Source organism: Chiroxiphia lanceolata, chromosome 6, assembly GCF_009829145.1.
Source record: "Chiroxiphia lanceolata isolate bChiLan1 chromosome 6, bChiLan1.pri, whole genome shotgun sequence".
In the NCBI taxonomy this organism is placed as follows: Eukaryota; Metazoa; Chordata; class Aves; order Passeriformes; family Pipridae; genus Chiroxiphia; species Chiroxiphia lanceolata.
In genome coordinates, this window is record NC_045642.1 from 5,003,801 (window position 1) to 5,024,515 (window position 20,715).

The following is a 20,715-nucleotide window of genomic DNA, read 5'->3' on the forward strand; positions in this document are numbered from 1 at the left end:
CAGTTGAAAACTTATCCTTTACTGACTTGTACCTTGAAGCTCAAACATGTAAAATATGTAATGTTGTGCCTTTATAAGCTTGAATTTCATGTGTTCTGCAGCTGAGGAACATTTTGCACAAAGACAGGCAGTGACTAAACCCCACCAAGACAAGAAATGCAAGTCAATTAAAAAATTACCAAACTCCCCACAAGGTACAGGGAAAAAAAATCACAAAGAAGAGAATATAAGAAGTTGAAGACATTTCTTTATGTCATCTCAATTCTTAATCTTTACTGGATCTTTAATCATCAGCTTACCTCATTACCACACACAAAACTGGGCACAAACTGAATGGCAAAGAACAACCTTCTTAATTCTTTTATTTTCAGCCAAAAAAACCCCCAAGCAACCAAAGAAAATCAAAAATTCAGTAGTTCTTCCTTTATTGCACTCTATAAAACTTCTTGTGATAATCAAGAAGCCAATACACAGTAATAGCTTGATATTCCTTTGAAATTTATAGTTTGACTCTTAAAATAAAATTTGTATAGAAAAGATATCATTTACAACCCATTCAGTAGTAACCAATCATTATGTACTCACAAACAATATTAAATAACTTGTATGCAGCAGTTTCTTTAGAGGGCAGAGGGGAATATTTTCTCCTTAGCAAATATAATATTCCACTGTGAAAGAGCCATTCAAGTCAACTTTGGAGCAAAGTGTGATAAAGACAAATTTCATTGGAGAAGCTCAAGATTCATGTAGTGTCACAGGAATATTTACAACTGTGTCCAGTGCATAGTGTAACAGCAGCATGTGAGGAGTCTATTATCCTAAATTGGCACACCAAAATAATCCACCCAGGAAATGCAGTATTCAGAGGACACCAGTGAGGCACAGGAAAACAACAAGGTGGAGAGTGACCAGGTAAGCGAAGAATAAATAGCGAGATTTTGCTCGGGAAGTCAGCAGCTTGGAACAGTAAAGGCTTCGCCCTCGGAGCCACCTCCGGAGGGAAAGGGCTCCTCCTTTCATCTGGGTAGGAAACAAAAAATTCCATATCAATAATCATGAATATGAACAAGAAGCTCCACTGCAGCTTGGATTTCTGAGGCACTGTAAACCTGTGACATAGCAATTGATGCCACACCACAGGCTATAAAAACATAAATAATTTAAAGTTCAAAAAACCAGCATTATTAAAAGGGGAGAGGAATGAATATCAGATATTTGTGTATTATGCAGTTACACAGACATACTAGAGATGCATACTGCATTTTGTGTATGCACATAATTAAATGCAATGCACATTTTATTTAATGGACGTGTGTAGTACAAATATGATTGCTACCATTTTAATTTTGACACAGGTAATATGTCTTATGATGCAGTTTACACAGCTGCTTGTATTTGACTCACAGCCCAAAGAGAAAGAAATTAAAGATGTTTTTTCAGTGAAATGGAGTTTCAGAAGTAGTTTGCTGCTTTGAATGATGGCCTGCCCAGCCCCTTGATACCAAACAGAGTACTTCAGTCAGCTTTTCAGAGCAAAGGCACATCAGACAAGTAGCTGCCTTGTGCCACTGCTTACACATAAAGGGGACAACCAAAAATCAGTGATTTCCAGTCACTCAGGAGGGAAATCTGCACTCCAACAATGAATGACAGTTGAAAATAAGATATAGGAAAGGGAAGACAGAAAAAAGAAAGCAGTAGCATGAAGGGGATCATGAGCTGTGCCATTTCAATCTAGTACGCAACCAGCAGGATACAACATGCACACCCTTTTTAAGTAGCTGGTACTTCAGGGCTTTTGAAAGCTTTCATCTCCTTACCTTTCTCACAACAACATGTTCACTGGGATTGATGATTAAGGCTTCCCTCTCCTCCTCAGTTTCCATCTGGACAGTGTATTCAGTGGGTACAGATCTGTAACTGCTCATTTCAAACCTAGAGAAAAATTACAGGGAGACATGGAGTACTGAATTATCTCCTCTTAAGTACTGAATTCACACAAAAACATTATTTTGCATTCTTATATTACTAAGGGAAGGTCTCCACACAGAGCAGTCAGACTCACTTTATATTGCCAGGTCTTTTTCAGTCTCTATTTACAATCTACACTTAAGATGTTTCATTTATTCAGAATAAACACCAAAATTACTACCTGACTGAATAGTGATTTTCAGATGACGGTTGTGAGGGATACTTTATGTAGGCAGATGGATAACGATATTTTAAATCTAACCAGTGGCTCTGCTAAAGCTGTATATGTGATTTTTTTTTTTCTAACTTGGAAAAAAAGAAATACCACTGAGCCCAACAGATGAAATTAAATAAAGAAAAAAAATCCAAAGCTTGTAACACTTTCTTCATCCAGAGTTAAACTTAGCTTTTTTTTACACAGTTATACAAAGATTTCCATTGCTTCGGGCATTGTGGTTCTATTATCTGTTTGTTCTATTATTTGCTCACAAATCTAACACCCACAGGAAAACCTATCACTAACCTCTCAATAAAAATAAAAGGCAAACAAATAAGGTGACACGGTATTTTACCTGTTACTTGTCTCTTCAGAGAGCCCAAGAGCCTCTTCTGCAGCTTCTCTCCTGCTCTTCTCCTCTGCCAGTGCTTCTGTCAGCTGGGAGAGAGCCTGCTGCAGGGACTCATACTGCTGCTCAGTCTCTGCAAGCCTAGGACAAAATGTAACCTGAAATTAGTATTTTATGTACTTAAAGAATGACTTTTTTGCTCTTTTTTTATTAAGAAATCTTCCTTTATCTGACAGACTTAATTATAATAAGATGCTCTAGCTTTATATTGAAATGAAGTAAGGTACAAAACCAAACCACAGATGGTAACAATTCAAGGATATGACTTATGCTTTATTTAATCCACTGTAAATCCACTTCTTTTCCTTCTCCACACAAATGCCTAGAGGGATACAAAAGCATTACTTTCACACTCACAACACAGCTGTCAGGAAAACAATATTGCTAATACATGCTCTGAGTCCTGACCTTTTCCTGAGCTCATTTAGCTCCATATTGTCTATCTCAACAATAATCCCAGATCTTTCCCGTGGTGCTCCAGGGGGAACTTCTGCTCTAGTTTCATCCTAGGAAATATTAAGGGAGGGGGGAAAAAAAAGCCAGTCATCATTTTTCTACTTGCTAAAAGTCTTTATTTCAATTAAAGAAGCCATAAGCACCACAAAACAGTGGAACAAATAATTCTTTGTGTCATTTAATTTTTTGATTTCCAGAGCTGAAATTTTCCAGGCCTTTTTTCTAACAGAAAGTTGAGGAATGCTGTGGGACCTGAAGGATACAGGTACACCTGTTACTGCAGCAATCTCTGAATAATTCTGAGGGGAAAGAAATGCATCCATATCCACATAATAATGCAGCACTGAGTACAGTTTCAAAATATTGCAGCTATTCATTTATTTTTAATTTATAGTTCTCCTTGTTTGGGTTTATTCCCATTTATGGAAGAGTGAGGGTTGTTTACTATAAGTATCCATATATGTTATTTTAGGGTATTATATTAACTGATTGTTAATGAATAGCCAAGGCAGTACAGGAAAGCTTTTTAAAAATTAAAATCTCACAAAGGAATAATGATAGAATCATAAAGCATGGGCTTGGAGGGGACCTTAAATCATCTAGTTCCAGCCCTCAAATAATAACCTTATGTTATATTGTTATTATCAACCTATGTGTATGAGGGGTTGGTAAACGGTACCAAAATGCTGAAGTGGTGATATAAATCTCACTTCTGAAAATATTACTCAAACACCTTGCAAAACTATTCATGAATGATGTGAAATTAACACTAAATTTCCTGATCCATTGATAATTGATCATTCAATTACCTCTGCCAGTTGTGGATCAACTGAAAAAATATTCCAAAACAAAAGAAAAATCATGTATAAACAGCTTCTTTAAATGAAAAGTCAAATTAAACCAGCTTTACAACAGTAAAGACAGTTATGTTCAGCACACATAAAGGGCTAGCAAAAGGACTGGATCAGTACAACAAAAAGTGAATTTCTGGCATGAAATATGTAAGCACAGAAGAAAAAACCCTAAAAGTATTTCCATAAATTTGTTTACCTGAACCGAGCCTTGAAAAGATGCCACTTGCACTGACTGATATTCCCTCTCCAGCCTTAAATACCGATTTTGCAGATCAGTGTAATGAAGCTGGTTATCCCTCAGAGTCTGAGACAGAGTCTTCAGTTGGGCAGACAAGACAGCATTCTCCTCTGCTGACTGCACAACCTGCAAGGAATTCACATTTAAAGAACTAAAAATTAGGAATTAGCTCCTCCAGGAAATTCCTACAGATTTGAGACCGGCTGTTTCAAAATTGCACAAACTTTTTGGCAAGGTCACAGTTTCGCTGAGGTTTAACTAGTTGTTTTATGAGACCAAATAAAGAAACGTGAGCATTGATTTCCCCTGTCATCAAAATACCCAAACCAGAAGGAAAAATCTTGTTCCAGCCTGTTTCTGTCTATAATGAAAAATATTTTGAGTAGAAGTTTAACAGTGCCTCATCAACAGCTTTAGAATGCAGAGTCAAATAAACGTCTCAGTCAAATAAGTCAGAAGAGCTTGACAGAAGATAATACTGACATTTAATTTGCAATTTCTAGTCTGAGCCAACTGGGTTGTTTGGACGAATCTGAGTTTTAAAGTAAAATTAACTGTCAGTCATGCAAGACACCACCAATTTATCAATATTTCTGTGTGATCCCAGCCCAGACTGGCATGCGCTATTGAGGATCAGAGCTGTTGTTCTAAATTACCTTGGAATTAATCTGCTGGAAATGCAGGTCCTTCTGGTGGATCTCCTGGAGGCAGCGTTGCAGCTCATTCTGCAGCTGATTCTTCTCAGCCAAGACACGTTTGATTTCCTCTGGTGTATCTCCACTTCCAGCAAGGGAGGCAGTTTCTAAAGCCTTAAAAAGTATTAGGATATTCAGGGTAAACGGTACAGGAGTTCTCTAAATAATACACAACTCCAACACTAAATACACAGAACTTCCTTTGCACAATATAATACCCTTCTCACAACGTAACACCACATTTGCAAGACACTTTAAGTAGAAGATGGGGTCTTTTTAATATATAGTGTTTTCAACCTAAATATTTGCATTAAGAAACAATAAAAAACTACCATGAAAAGGCAACCCGCCTTAATTTTTAATTTGCAAATAGTGCGAGGCACAAAGAAAGGTGGTAAAATAGAAACATATTAATATAAAATACCTTTCAAAAATTATTATTATTCAAAAATTATTTTCAAGCTAAGAATGTCTTGTATTCATGACCTGCAGAATAGCTGTTTGGAAATATGGATTTTAAGCTGAAAGAGTCCATTTTGAAAAGAAAAACACACCTGATCTTATCATCAGTTTACAGCTTTGGCCTTCTTTAACTCTAATGCTTTATGGAATCTTTTTACCCACATAATCCTGAAATAAAGATTTTTATCACATACTCCATAACCCACAGATATTACTGTTCAATAGCTCTTATTTGTGATTTTAATCACAGAAAATGAACAGTATATGAAACTCAAACCTGACCAACTAAATGTTGGTTCTAATGAAATTAAAAATTCCTTCCTTTGGCACAGAAAAGGGAAATAGGAATAGTAGTTAAAAAACCACTTTCCTTGAAGCTTTAATGACAGTTTAAAAAAGCAGACAGCAATTGCCAGACTGGGTGTCAGCTGCTGCCTTTCTAAATCCAGGATTTTGTTCCTGGTAGAAGCCAATTCCAGCTGCTTCAGGGGAAAGGCAAGAGCACTTCCATAAGGACATCTCCCCTTTCTCCCCCCAGTTAGATCCTGCTCTAATCTGCAGGAATTAGACACTGATTTAGGCTCTGAAGAATGAATTTTATTAGATCTTTAAAATTTCTTTGCACCAACTACACAAATTGTGAAATTTGTTGTCAGCGTGAACTACCAACCTCTTGCTCCTCTTAAAAAGCATGTCCCTAAAAATAGGTTGCAGCCATAATAAATCTGAAAAAAAAATCCATTTAATTTTTTTTAACTTCTTCCTGTTATATTCTGGATTTAACTAACCTAAGATAACACTTGCCAGATTGCTATCACGTGCTGCATAGTTCTCTTGAGGCTGCAAATTCAACACAATAAACTGTTAAATTCCATTCTACATTCCTGCTGCATTCCACTTCTTTACCTTGACTGGATAATTGCTGCCAGCAGGGACTGATTTCATAACAATCATGTCTTGTTGCAGCTTCTGTAGCTCTGCAATCTGTTGATCTTTCTCAGCAATTGTGATCTGACATTGATTTCTCAGTGCCTGGGACTCAGAGAGGAGGAGGTTTTTTTCCATTCTGAACATAAAATATTGTATGTTAAAGAATTATACACTACATACAAATCAATGAAAAGGATAAAGCTGTACTTACTGTTATTTCTGTAATAAATAATGGTAATTTTGGAAGAGTAATATGCATATATATATATTTATGCTGTTCACTGGTTAAGTCTACAAGTTAAAATGAGGTTTGAGTATTTCATAATTTGCTCACATTTACAGAGAAATGTGGGGCTGGCCTTTTGATCTACATCCTCTCCCCTAAAAACTTGTAGTGTAAGATAAATAATACCTTACAAAGACTTTATAATTAGAGATCTAGAAATTGCACTATGGACCATAAAATGAAGTGAGGCACCAGGATACCGCCTATGGCCTCAAATTCAAACAGAATTATTGTTATTCCACACCAAGCATACTCTTTTACTGTAGTTCCAAATACCCAAGTCACCAACAGAACAGAAATCATTCAAATAAGACTTTGAAACTTCACATAAACCAAAAGACACAAAAACACAAGGAAAACTGTGCACAAAGACAATCCCGTGGAAGTTGATGCCACACATTACAAACATTCTTATCCTGCCTCCTGCTAGTTCTGGGTGTCAGTTTTATGTTGGGTTGTGAAGTCGGTGATGAATTCTAAACAAGAACCACATGCACTGTTTAAATTTAAAATTCATACCTTAATCCAGCCAGCTCATTCTGGTATGATGTGATCTCTCTCTCAGTTTCTGCCTGGAAGGCTTTTGTCTGATGCAGTGCCTTCTCCAAATCATCAACCTTGGTCTTCAGTTTTGTTATTTCCACAGCTGCAAGGTTGGCTCCTTCCTTAGCCTACGTTTAATAAACATCATTAGTGAACTGGAGTGAAAACTCTATGGTTGAAGTTTGATTACAGAATATTGGTTTTCCCCATTTGCTCCATTTAACAGGATAACTAACCCCCAAAATTGTAAACACGCCTTTAGTCACACAGTGCTATCATAGCACTTACACAACCTACGAAGTTAAACTTCAGAATCCACAATGTCTCAAAGCATTCCCTGCACAAAGAATAAAACTACAAAGTGATGTGGCTATTTAAAACTTACCAAAGTGTTACCCTATTGCTCTGAGGCACATCCAAATTACTTTGACAGTAATTTCTCTCATTGATGCTGTTGCAATCAATGGGATATCGGGCTGTGCCCTGTCTGGTTTCAGAAGTTACCTTCTGATTGCTGAGTTCCTGCAGCAATTTGTCTCGGTCATTCTGGAGACTGGCCATAGCCTTGGAAAATGCTTCAATCTGCTGGACATAATTCCCACATTCAGATGAGAGCCTGCTCACTTCCATGTCCCGACTGACTAAAGTCCTACAGAGACTTCCAACTTCACCAGCAATCTGAGCAAGTGTAATTTTATCTGCAGCATCAAAGACACCCCGATGCAGAAGAGGATTTTCTTTGAGGATACTGATGAGATGTAATTTAAACCCCTCCAACTCAGCTTCAAGTTCATCTCCTCTCCTTTTTTCAGTCTTGAGCTCAGCTGTGTATTTGCTCTGAAGTGCCTTCAAGTCCTCTAGGACTCGATCTCTGTCATTCTGCAGAGCAGTCATTGCCTTCCCAAAGGCCTCATTTTGGGACCTCAGCTCACTGTTTTGAGACTGAACTTCCAGCAGCACCTTCTCTGCAAAAGCACCAGGTTTATCTCCATACTGAGGTGTCAAAAGAGTCCTGCTGGATTCCTCACCTACATTTCTGCCTCTGCATTTCTGGAGTTCTTGAACCTTTTTCTGAATGTTTTCTCCATGCTGTCCACTTGACTCTTTTTTCTGAACACTGTCACTACTTAGCAGTTTCTCTCCAGATTCAGAAACAAGTTTCTCTTTGTTTAAGGAGGCAACTAGAGATTCTAAATCACTTACTTTAGATGCCAACTTTTTATTTTCCTGTTCCAAAGACACAGCAGTCCCCTTCTGCAGTTCACTGGAAAGCTGCATTTCTTTTATTTGCTTTTGAAGATCGTATTTTTCATGCTCAAGGCTTTTGATACAATCTAATTTCTGCTTCAGTAAGTCTTTCAGCTGATGATCTTTCAGAGACAAAACCTGATTAAGATCTTCCCTGTACTTGATGAGCTGTGCACTCAGCATTGCATTTTCAGAATGCAGATCATCTATTCGATTGAGGAGTATCCTTAATTCCTGTTTCAGAGCATTATTCTCACTTGCATTGCCAATTATAAGCCTGTCCCTCTGATTTAAGACATCCTGGTGAAGATGCTCCAGCTCTCTGTATTTGGTAGAAAGCTCATCCCGATCATTCTGAAGAGATGACATTGATTTTTTAAAGGCATCTATTTCACTGGCAATGGCAGCCTTCTCTTGCTCTGCTTTTTCTGCTTTCACCTGGAGATTTCTCAGTTCATTTTCCATCCTCTGACAGGATTCCTCAGCTTGTTGTCTGTCCATCTGCAAAGACCTTAACTGAAGTTCATATTCTTTGATTTGATTTCTGTGTTGAGTCTGTACCTGAACCAGATAGTCCGAAATTTCATCGCCTTTTGAGGAAATGAGTACGGAAATTTCTTTGTCTTTATTATTTAGCATGACCTTCATTTGCTCAGAAATGGTGATCTGCTTTTGCAACTCAGCATTCACCTTTTCCTTCTCTGCTAGAAGCTCTTGCAATTCCTGCTCCTGTCTAGTAAAATTACTTTCCAGAGCTTTTATCTCTCTTCCTGTACTTTTACTATTCTCTATGAGATGATTAAGAGAATTATTTTCTTTAAGGAGTGCTTGCAAAGCTTCTTCTTTGGACTGAAGAACACTCTCCAACTCTTGCTGTCTGTTAAAAAAAAAGGTGTTTTCTTCCTTTATCCTGCAGAGCTCTTCATAGCGCTGCATATCAACAGATTTCTGCCTCAAGTACAGTTCATCCTTTGTTTCCTCTACTACAGAATATTTGATATTCAGTTCTTGAATTTGAGTCATTTTATCTTTCAATTCATCCTGTAAGGCCACTATTCTTTTATTACTGTCTTCTATCTGTCTCTCTTTATTCTGGATGGCCTCTTTGAACTGCAGTTCCCAGGTTTTCATCTCAGTGATGACCCTGTCCCTGTCATCCTGAAGAGAGGACATACACTTTGTAAAAGCAGCTAATCGTGCCAAGGCTGCATTCAAATCCACCTGGAGTTGCTTGTTTTGAGAGTCTTTAGTGCTGATTTCCTTTTGCAAACCCTGGATCTCACTAACTGCCCGATCCTTTTCTCTCTCAAGGGCGCTGTGCCGTTCCTCTAGGTTTGAAAACTCCCTTTCGTGAAGCAATTTTAGTTGCTGAAGATGAAATTCCAATTCTCTCTCATATTCTCTCTTTTGGAGTTGCAGTTCTTCTTCCTTCTTCTTAAGTTCTTTTCTCCAGTTTAGATTCTCATCTTTAAGCCTGTCCACCTCATTCTTTGACTGATTCAACAAGTCCATTTGTGCTGAAAACTTCCCCTTGAGATGATGGATTTCTTCATTTGATTTCACCAGCTTTTCTGATGCATTATTTAAGTCCTTTTCCAATTTTTCACTTTTTGACTGTGACACTTTCACAGATCTTTCCAAGTCCAGGATCAGCTCCTGGAACTTTATGGAATCCTTTTGCAAATGGTTGATCTCCTGTTGTTTCTCTTTTAAGAGTTCTTGCAATTCTTTTGTTTTGCTTTTAGTTCCACTGTTATCCCTCTGAGCACTTTTCACCTTCTCCTCAAACATCTTTACAAGATGGAGCTGCTGTTCTTCCTTTTCTTTAACCACATGACATTTTTCTGCCTTTAATTCTTCCAGCTGCTGTAATAGCAAGTTATTCTGCACCTGTGCTGATTTCATTCTATCAGTAAGATGATCAACTTTTTTAACATGATTAAGCAACTCTGTCTCGAGAAATTCTCTCTCATTCTTTACTTTGTAAGAACTTTCTTGTACATTTTCTAATTCTTCCTGTAACAGACATTTATCATCCTCTAAAATCTTGACTTTTTCATTTAGACTAACAATTTCTTGTGTAAGGCTTTTACACTCCATATCCAGCTTTGTTAGACAATGATTTTTATGGGCCAAAGATTTTTCAGTTTCTTGTGCTTTTTCTGAAATTAATTTTCTTTCCTGTTCTAGGACAAGCACATCTTGCTCTTTTTCAGAGAGTTTATCCTTTAACACATTAATGTCCTTTAACAGTGATTCATTCTCACACAATGCATCACTGATTTTAGATTGTGTATCATTTTGGTACACTTCCATTTGAACCTGGAGCTCTCCCAGGGCTGCTTTAGTTACAGTGATGTTATTATGAAGGACATCATTTTCATTCTGGATTTTCTCTAAGGCCTGCTTTAAGTTTTCAGAAGTTTGTTTCAGCTGCTCATTCTCCTCCATCAGCTGGTGGTTCTGCTCAGTGAGCTCATGAAGGCGATTCTGGTGTTCTTGCATCCTTGCCTCCTGCTCACGGATCTGCCTTTCTGCTTTGCTTTGCAATTCATCGACTTCCATTTTCTTGGATTCACTGAGTTGTTTCAGTTGACTCTTAATAACCTCGTTTTCGTCCATGAGATTTTGTAAATGCTTCTCCAGAGCCTCCTTCTCAGATTCTCCTTCCCTGAGTCTTTGAACAGCCTCCTGCTTCTCTTTCCTACTGAGATCAATAACTTGCCTCATCTCTGCCACTTTACTACTGATATTCTCATAGGCCTGAAGAAGTGATTCATACTCCTGCTTTAATTCGCTGTGTTTAGCCTTCCAGCCTGTCAATTCAACTGTCTGAGAATCTTTTAAGGTATTTAGTTGGAAAGAAAAGGCCTCTTTTTCCTGAACTATAGACTCCATGGTGGATTTCAGACTTTCACATGCCGCGCTGAGGTTCTCGTTTTCCGTCAGCAGCCTTGCGTTTTCAGAGACAAGGCTCTCCTCTCCAGCCAAGGGAGCAACAGCACTTGAACTTTGCTTTTCTCTGCCAAGCTCTAACAAGTGTTCCAGCATCCCTGCCTTGTTCATCAGCTCTTCTTTTTCCAACATCAGCTGATCGAGCTGTTCTTTTAGACATTTATTTTCTCTCATGGCTTCTTTCCGCAATATTAAAGCCGCCTGTAGTTTCCTCTGAAGGCGCTCTTTGGATTTATCTTCTGTTACAGTTCTTTGCTCCTGGGGTTTAGAATCACTTATATTTGCAGGTTTTCCCAGTGGCTCTTCCATCATTTGCATTTGTTTGTGCATTTCACATTCTGTTGCTTCTCTCAGTTTAGTTTTCCCAGAGTAATCAGCCTCTGATAGTTGAAAAATGGTGTCTTTACCTTCTAACCTCCCTTCAAGGAAATTACTTTCTGAACCAACCTCTCCCAACTCCTTTTCAGTATAATTTTCTTCCTCAAGCTCTTTGCCAGACACCACAGGTCTACTCATCTCAGCCTTCTCACGCAGCAGACACAGCTCTTGCACGAGACTTTTGTTTTCTTCACTGAAACGTCCTATCTCCTTTTTCATATTCATTAGTTCCAAATTGGACTTTTCTAAGCAGCTGAGAAGTTCTTCTTTTTCACTCTTCATTTCTTCCAGTGCTGTTTTGTAACTGTGGGTTTCATCTTGGCCCTCCTTAACAGCTTTGCTTAATAATTCCTTTTCCAAATCAAGTTTACCTTTGAAATCCGCAAGTGAACACCTCAATGCTTCTATTTCCTCATTCTTTTCCGCAACCTCCTTCTCAGCTTCAATTCTTGACCTCTGCAGTTCCTCCTGGCTCAGCTTGTAGTCCTCACCTTTTTTAATAAGTGTTTCTTTCTCATTATTCACATGTTCAAGCACTGTCTTAAGAGCTACAATTTCAGCCTCATACACTTTCAGCTTTCTCTGTAGCTGCTTTATGTCCTCCAACAAGCTGCCCTGACATTGCTCCTGCTGACTCAAAGACATTAAGTTGACTTTTTCTTCTCTTTCATCACCAAATTCCAGCAATATTTTTCTCAGTTCTTTCCTTAACATTGCTGTTTCCTCCTCAAGCTTTGCATAATCACTTCTTAGCTCTTTTATCTCAGTGTCTTCACTTGCCACTGAATGTTCTTGTTTGAGCTGCTCAAGGTGGGTTTTTTGTTCCTCAAAATCTCTTGCAAGTTTCCTGTGCTCTTCCCTTTCTTGCTGAAATTTTCTCATATCTTCCTTCATGACCAAAAGCTCCCTCTGTAAAGCTTCTTTTTCTTTTTTTAATTGACTCATGACATCAACGTCATTGTTGGGGTCCAGACACTCCTTCCTGTCCCCAGCACTTAAACCAGGTTCTTCTAAACTGGAATTCTTTGACGATTCTTCCTTCTTCTTCAGTTCAGACTTCACCTGTTCAAGAGCTAAGAGCAGCTGAGAACGTTCCTTTTCATATGCACTTGCTTTTTCATCAAGCATAGACTGCATGTGAGCAAGCCTGCAGTCCTTTTCCTCTAAAGATTTTAGGTTCTGCTCACAAACATTTTGTTTTTCAGCAATGACATCATTTAGCTCTGTGATATTATGCTGAAGTTCCTCTAAAGAAGAAGCTTTTGAAGATAACATTTCAGTTAAATCACTTATTTTGGCATCTTTATCTAGAAGTTGTTGCTTCAAAGTGCCAAGATGAGACTCAAAATCATTATTTTGTCCTTCAATTAGTTTTAATTTGCCTGTTAACTCATTAATTTTCTTTGACAGCTCCTCTCCTTTTTTTTGCTCTTTTTCTAGTTCTTCCTGTCTACTCTTCTCTAGTTTTCCAACTTTTTGCATTAGATCTCTTCTTACTATCAGTGCTGCTTGAAGTTTCTTTTTCAGGTTCTCTTTTTCCTTGCCCATTTTCTCGAGGTTAAACTGCATCTCCTCTTTTTCACTCATTAAATCCTTAAACTCAGCTTCTCTACTGTTTAACAGAACCTGATTATGGTCCAGTTCTTTCTTGCAAACCTCAAGTTCCTGCAGCACTTGGTTTAGCTCAGCCACAGAACTCTTATGAACAGCTTCAAGGTCTTGCAGTTTGGCATTTAATGCATTTTTCTCTTCAGAGAAATTCAGCATTTCATTAGACAATGATTCCATGACCTGAGTAACAGAACCGTCTTTTTCCTTCAGTTGCTGGCTCAGACCAGAAATTAAATCCTTCTGCTGATTTACCTGGGAAGTTAAGTTTTTGATGAGTTGATCTTTTTCCCCCACTTCTTCAAGGAGACTTGCTACTTCTTTACCTTCAATCTGCAGCTTTTCTTGACTGGCTTTTATTATTTCTTCTGATTTATTTATCTTGTCTTGCAGAAATTCAACCTGCTTATTTATTTCTGCAAAGGACTCTTCCCTTTCTTGTAAGAGAGACTGTTGTTCATATAATGTTTCCTTGAGTGTGAGCATTTCTTTGGACAGACATTCCATTTCAGATGTGTATTCCCCTTTCATCTTTTCCATGTCGTTCTGCAGCACCTCCTTCTGCTTCTGAAGCGACTCCATACTTTTTAATTCCTCTTTCATGGTGTCTATTTCTTTCTGTTTTTCTAAAAGCAGGAGTTGCAGTTGCTCTCCTTCTGTTTCTTTGCTCAGAATTGAATTTATCAGAGCAGAGAATTTTTCCAGTTGAGTTTTACTATCAATTGGCTTCAGTTCAGAATCTGAAGTCTGTGCGTTTTTTTCCGTACATAAAAGCCTACTACTAAGTAATGGAGACAAGCTTTGAGTTAATTTCTCTTTCATAAGATCCAGTTCTTGCTGCAAAGACTGGATTTTGCTATCCTTTGATTTCATTTCACCTTCTAAACTGCTCACTTGCTCAGTAAGATTATTATTCTGCAAATTTGCCCTATCAAGTTCTGTCACCCATTTGTTTTCTGACTCAAGCAGACTTTGTTCTAGAGTTTCACACTTAAGTTCTAATTTAGAAAGTTCTTCACCCTTCACACTAACCTGCATCTGTAACTTCTCTTTTTCAGTCTTCATCTGCAGTTTGACAGCATCAATCTGCATTCTTGAGTAATTCTCACTGGTTTCTAGTTTTTCCTGGATTTCCCGGAGCTCTTCCAATTTCTTTTGCAGATCACTCTGAGATGCCCCAAGCTGCGTGTTTTCAGCCATCAGTTTACCAACATCTTCTTGTAACAGATTTTTTTCTTTCTCTAAAGACTCCACCTGGCACTGGAGACTGTTTATTAAAACCACATTGTCATGGCAGTCTTGAGATGATTTGGAATTTAGGTTGTCCAACTCTAACCTCAAACTTTCCAAGTTCTCTGCCTGCTCAGTGCACTTCACACGCAGAGACTCCAGAGCCAATTCTTTCTGCTGCAGTTCTTGTTCCCGTGTGTTTATTCGGTCTAGTGCTTTTTGGTGCTCATTTTTGAGAAAGTCAAGTTCAACAGTCAATGAATCAATTTTTTTCTGATTAATATCAAGCTTCTCATTCTTTTCCTGAAATTCCTCAGTGAAGTTTTTCATGGCTGTTGCACTTTTCTCTAATTTTTCTCTGAGAACCTCGATCTCACTGGAAAGAGCATTAATGTTGCTCTCTGACAACTGTACCCTGGCATCTTTCTCCTTTAAGGAATTAAGGAGTCCAGCAATAACTTCTTCTTTTTTCTCAAGAGCCATGTTCAACTCAGTTCTCAGTTCATTCTGTCCTTCAATGTTCTCCTGAAGAGATAAAACGGTGTTTTCTTTCTCGTGGAGTAGTTCTTTAGATTTTTGTAGTTTCTGTGTTAGTTCATGTACCTGATTTTGGAGCTGAGAATTAAATTTGTTTTTCTCTTCATCTTTCTTTGCTTTCTCCTCCAGAGTTTTGAGGAGACTTTCATTTTCCATAAGAGAGGATTCCTTTTCTGATAAGGACTGGTCCATCTCAATTATTACATTCTTCTGCTGCTGTATTTCTCTTTGGAAATTCACTCTCACTTCCTCCAGCTCCACCACCTGTTTCTTTAAGACATCACATTCAATTTCTTTCTCTTGAAGTTGCACCTTTAAATTCTCACTGAATATGGAAATATTGTTGATGGCTGATTCTTTTTCTGAAACAAGTACTTTTAACTGTTCTGTTTCAGAGGCTAAAAGCTGTAACTGTTTCTCCTGCAAAACAGAAGATTCCTGTACCTCAGAAAACTGTGTTTTTAAATTGATGTATTCATCTACTTTTTGCTTTAAAGATGTATCTTTCTGTACAATTGAATCATTCAACTGAGATGACTGTTCTGTCAGGTTTTTAAGCTGACTCTGAAGGTCAGAAATAACCTCCATATTCTCAGACAGTTGAATCCTAAGTACATCAGACTCTTCAGATTTATCTTTTAATAACTTTAATTCTTGGGCTTGCCTCTTAAATTCATTTTCCTTTTCCTGCACTGTGTTTCTGAGCTGGCTAGTTTCAAAACCTAGGGTTTGTATTTGGTTTTGCAGATCTGAAATGATTTGCATGTATTGCCCTTCTCCTGCCACTTTACTGTCTTTCATTTGCTTAATCAAAGCCTCCTTTTCAGAAAGGAGAGTTTCTTTTTCTTCAAAGGCCATTTTTAAGTTTTCTTTCTCAATCAACAGGCCATCAATTTGGTCCTTGAGAGCTAAAATATTATGACTCTGTTGGGATAAGTGTGAAGTTAAAGCAGCTACTTCCTCCGACTTTTTCATTGCTGTAACATTAACTGTTTCAATGTCTGCTTTCAATTTTTCATTTTCTAGAGCTGCTGTTTGTGCTTGGTGCTTTGCTGAAGTAATTTCAGACTGAAGGAATTCACATTCACGTGATTTCTCATTTAATAAGATTGAAAACTTCTCTTTTTCATGCCTAAGCACCTCCACTTCTTTGCTTAATAGCTGGAGCTGATTATTTAACACTCTGTTTTCCTCCATTTTTTCAGAAACTTGCGTCTGGAATTTCTCAAGTTCTGAACCCTGATTTTTGACAGCGAGGTCTCTTTCCTCTACCAACTGAGACAGATTTGTCTTTTCATCTTTAAGATTTTTAATTTCACCCTGCAACTCTACAACACAAAGCTTAGTCTCTTCTATTTCCTTACACAACAAATCATTTGAAGGTTTTTCTCTTCTAGAGACCTGTTTGCAGTTTCAAAATCCAAAGTTATGCTTCGAATTTGTTCCTGCAGGAGTAAATTCTGCTCCTTACTTTGGCTGAGCTCTTGGATTAGGCCACTGCATTCAGATAATTTATTATTTAACATTTCTCCTTTCTTTATTTCTTCACCTCTAATATCCTGCAGCTGAATGAGCAGTGATTGCACTTGTTCATGCAACTGTTGAGTCTGGTCCTTGCTTTCAGACAAGTGCTCAGCCAGCACATCACATTCCTTTGTTTTCTCCCGCAGCTGTTCCACAACTGAACTTTCCTTTTGCTCAGCAGCTGCTGAAAGTTGTTCAATCTCTTTTGCCAGAGTGTTTTTATCACAATTTAGTGCTGAGAGTGTTTTTTCGTACTCAGCAGTGCTAACAGACAACTTGTTCTCTATTTCTGCCACAGCCTGGGTTTTCTTTAATAATTCACACTCTTTTACATCCAGGAGTTTGGATAAATTCTCATTTTCTCTGATGAGCTGCTCCTTCTCTTTTTCCATGGTATCTATACTTTTTTTCAGGTGTTCATTTGCTTTCATTTGCTCTGCCAATTTTCCTTGTTTCCCTTCAAGATCTGCCTGTAATTGGTTATTAGCTGAAGTTTTCTCCTGTGTCTCTATTTGCAGTTTGTTAATTTGTTTATGTATTTCATTTAATTGGTTATTAAGTTCTTTGCAACACATCTCTTTGGCTTTCAGATCTCCAGTTAATTTAAGTTTAGTCTCTTCATTTTGCTGCTCCAAAACCCCAAGTTTCTGCTCTAAGGAAATAACAAGCTCTTGTTTCTCTTGCAATTCTTTTTTTACTGTTTCCTGATGTTCAGTATGTTCTACAAGTTTCCTGGATAACTCAGACAACTCTTCATCTTTTTTAGCATTTTCCAAACCCAGTTTGTTGTATGAATCTTTAAGTGATTTTAACTCATTTTCAAGTGTCTCTGCTTTACTCTCTTTCTCCTTAAGCAAATTATTCCATTTTTCCTTCAGAGCATCATTTTCCTCAAGTTGAGATTTCAAATACTCAGTTTCTTTTCTTTGTTTATCCTCAGTTTCTTGTAGTTTTTCAGATGATTTACTAATCTGTTCTTTCAGCAAAGTAATTTGTGACTCACACTCTGCAAGTTTGTTATTGTAAGCGACACTGTTGGCCTTGATTTCAACTCGGAGATCCTTAATTGTCATGCTGTTCTCAGTGCTTTGTCTTATTAATTCCTCATTCTCTTTGGTTTTAGCCTCATTCTCAGCTCTAATTCTCTCCAGCTCTCGTCTCATTGCGTTACTCTGCTCAGAAAGGACAGAGATCTTCACACTTGCATCTCTCATATCAGCTGTTTGTACTTCCTTCAGTAAATGAGTTTCCCTCTCAGCCTTTGACAAAGTCTCTTCCATCCCTCGCAATTCCTCCTCTTTGCATTGCACTTGGTGCTTCAGGATCATAACCTGCTCAGAATATTCTGCCATGTTCACAGACAGGACAGACATCTCCCTGTCTTTTTCTGCCAGTGCCTCTTTAAGATTATCAATTTCTCTTTCACGTTTCTGGAGATCCTGAATGAGCTGAGATCTTTCCTCTAAATGGCTTGAATTCAGTTTGTCAAGCTCTTCATTGGTCTGGTCCAGATCCAGCTGCATTGACTCCACCACACTGCCTTGTTTCAAGGTCTAAACATCAAGAAAATAATGTTACAAGAATATTTCAAACATGTTAGAGGGACAACAGAAGTTACATTCTGAGTGTAGATCAAGTACTTAAAGTAACAACCTGTAGCAAACTGTAACATCACAAGGTAACCAAGTTATTCTTTAGATTGTTTTTGCATACAGAAGGTTCAGTGTATAAAATTTAAAGCAGCTAATGCTGTTACTTTTGCTGACATTTATAACATTTCTTCTCTTACTTTATTTTTAGGAGTTACCTTTTCTTTCAGTGTAGCAACTTTTTCTGTGAGATCACTGATGGCTGTTTTCTGCTCAGTGTTCTCCACTTCATACACATTGCATTTCTTTAAGGCTTCATTCAGCTTAGCATCAAAAAGAAAAATTCATGCGATAGAAATAAACAGAATTATATTAAAATTCTGATGTCACCAGTCATAATATTGAGTTTACACAACAGAGAAGTTTATACTTCGAAGTTAATAAACCATGATAACTTATCACCCCAATAAAATGTAAATACTTTCATGCAAAGCTATGCCGGGTCTAAGAAATCTTTACACCAAACTTAAAGCAAAAATTTAAATGAACAAAACTGCAAAAACACAGCAGAACCTTCAGACTGGGAAAACAAAGTTATGGCTAAAGCTCATTAGTTTTAATACATGAAATGCTAATAAATTTAACTTACTTTTTGCTCAGTGTGTACAAACTTTTCACCAAGCTCTTTGTTGAGAAGATCCTTTTCTTGAAGCAGTTTCCTCAAAACTTCAATTTGCTCCACTTTTTCTGTTGTGCTCAACAGTTTTTGTTCTTTTTCTCCAAGTGAATTCTCAAGGAAACTATTTCTGTCACTTAATCTAAGAAGAAAATATTTAGGCATTTTGAAAACAAAGCTTACGTTTTTTTTAGACTTACCAGCCCCAAACTGTTTTTCTAAGAGAGTAATTATTTTTATACTTTCCATTTAAACTTTCAAGTACAAAAATATTATGACTGAAAACAACTTGCAAGTACAAAAGTAACATCATTGCAAACAGAAACATGAATCAATGAAATCTTTTTCAAGTGTTTTAAGTGATTATACTCCTCATTAGAAGTTTAAAAGCAAGCTAATCATGCTTGGAGTTGTAAAGAACCTTCATTTTACCCTTTAAGCTGCTCATTCAAGCCAGAGATGAGAATTTGATGCTTCTCCACATCTCGCATTTGTTGGTTGCGTAATTGGGTGAGTTGAGTTTGCAAACGTTCATTTTCATTCTGCAACAAAATAATAACAAAGATTATTCATAATGAAGAGAAAATTAACATCCACACAGCTCTTCTGGCTTTTTAAACACAGTACAAATCTCCTACTCTAGTCAGATCCACTGCACCAATTCAAAAACAAAACAACAACAAAAAAAAAAAATTAAAGGAATTGTTCAACAGCAATCAAAAAACCAAAAGCAAAACACATCCAGAACCAACAGCAAATAGGACAAACATGGCACACTTGTCACCAGTCATGAAAATAAGGCGGCATTTTGGAGGAGGCAGAACACACCTGTACAGCCCTCAATAGCTGCCCTTCTTCCTCTACACCAAACGTTACCTGTATTGAAAGGTTTGGTTACAAGATTCTCAAGTAATAATTAATATAAGCTTGTCTTTCACTTGAAAATCATATTTTTTTTATATATGTACTCATAAAGAACTATGAGTAATGCACCAAGTGGTTGAGTCAGAGATCAGATGTGTCATTTAGTGAAAAAAGTTCACAAATTATCATTGTAATTTGTCAGTCAGGCAATATTAAGTCTTACTTTGAAAAAAACTTTGTGGGGTCTTCACTGAATAATTTTACAATATAAATATATGTCTAATATTGGAAATTTAGATTGTATATATATATAAATATTCAATTATTATTTTTCTATACATTTTCTTTTCTACAAATGTGCATATATATATATATATAATACGACATACCACTCACAGAAAAGAAACTTGAGGGATGTAAAGAAGAGGGAGTAACAAAATCTAATTCTGGACCTTCTGACAAAGGCCTCCACAAAGAATAATTAAAATTATGTAGTCTTTTCCTATGTTTCTACAACAAATAAAAAAGCTTAATCCTAAACATGTTTCTCCATGAGCTGAACAAAAGCAACAGGTTTCAACTTCAGAGCATAATGCAGTAAGTGTACCTCTCTACCAACGTAATTATGAGTATAAATTGGGCTTTAGCCATTTTTGTTAGCTGCAAATTGATGTTTGTCATACTGTAGGCTATGATTGTAAGAACATAAACTGGGAGTAAAATGATTCTCTAGAATCATCAGGTTTACACAACTCAAAAGCTCACCTGAAGAGCCTCCATTCTACCTTGAAGCTGAAATCTCTCTTCTAAATCCTGGCAACGCTCTTCCAGAAAGAGAATTTGCTCCTGCAGTTGATTCCTTTCCAATTCCAACTCTTCCACCACACTCCGTAAACCTACTCAAGTCAAAGGAGAAAAATTATTTCAAGAGAAGTCAACTAAAATCCCTGAAGTCTAGAAATGGTTTCAGCTTTTTGTTCATGATTCTTACCAGTGCTGGGCACACTCAGACCTCACCCATTTCTTGTGGAAATGTCTGAGGCCC

General features: G+C 37.3%; 1 protein-coding gene across 1 annotated transcript in view; it reads right to left on the reverse strand.

The window, feature by feature from the left end:
* Window positions 1-345: 345 nt before the first annotated feature.
* LOC116789047 (golgin subfamily B member 1-like) overlaps window positions 346-20,715 on the reverse strand; it is a 37,113-nt gene continuing 16,743 nt past the window's right edge. Inside the window, 15 exon segments of the mRNA XM_032692370.1 lie at window positions 346-1,020; window positions 1,821-1,935; window positions 2,544-2,678; window positions 3,006-3,103; window positions 4,104-4,271; window positions 4,802-4,954; window positions 6,209-6,368; window positions 7,038-7,189; window positions 7,566-16,396; window positions 16,399-18,094; window positions 18,349-18,453; window positions 18,780-18,948; window positions 19,239-19,348; window positions 19,635-19,682; window positions 20,436-20,566. Of these exon segments, the coding sequence (XP_032548261.1) occupies window positions 862-1,020; window positions 1,821-1,935; window positions 2,544-2,678; window positions 3,006-3,103; window positions 4,104-4,271; window positions 4,802-4,954; window positions 6,209-6,368; window positions 7,038-7,189; window positions 7,566-16,396; window positions 16,399-18,094; window positions 18,349-18,453; window positions 18,780-18,948; window positions 19,239-19,348; window positions 19,635-19,682; window positions 20,436-20,566 (12,230 nt within the window). The 3' untranslated portion in view covers window positions 346-861.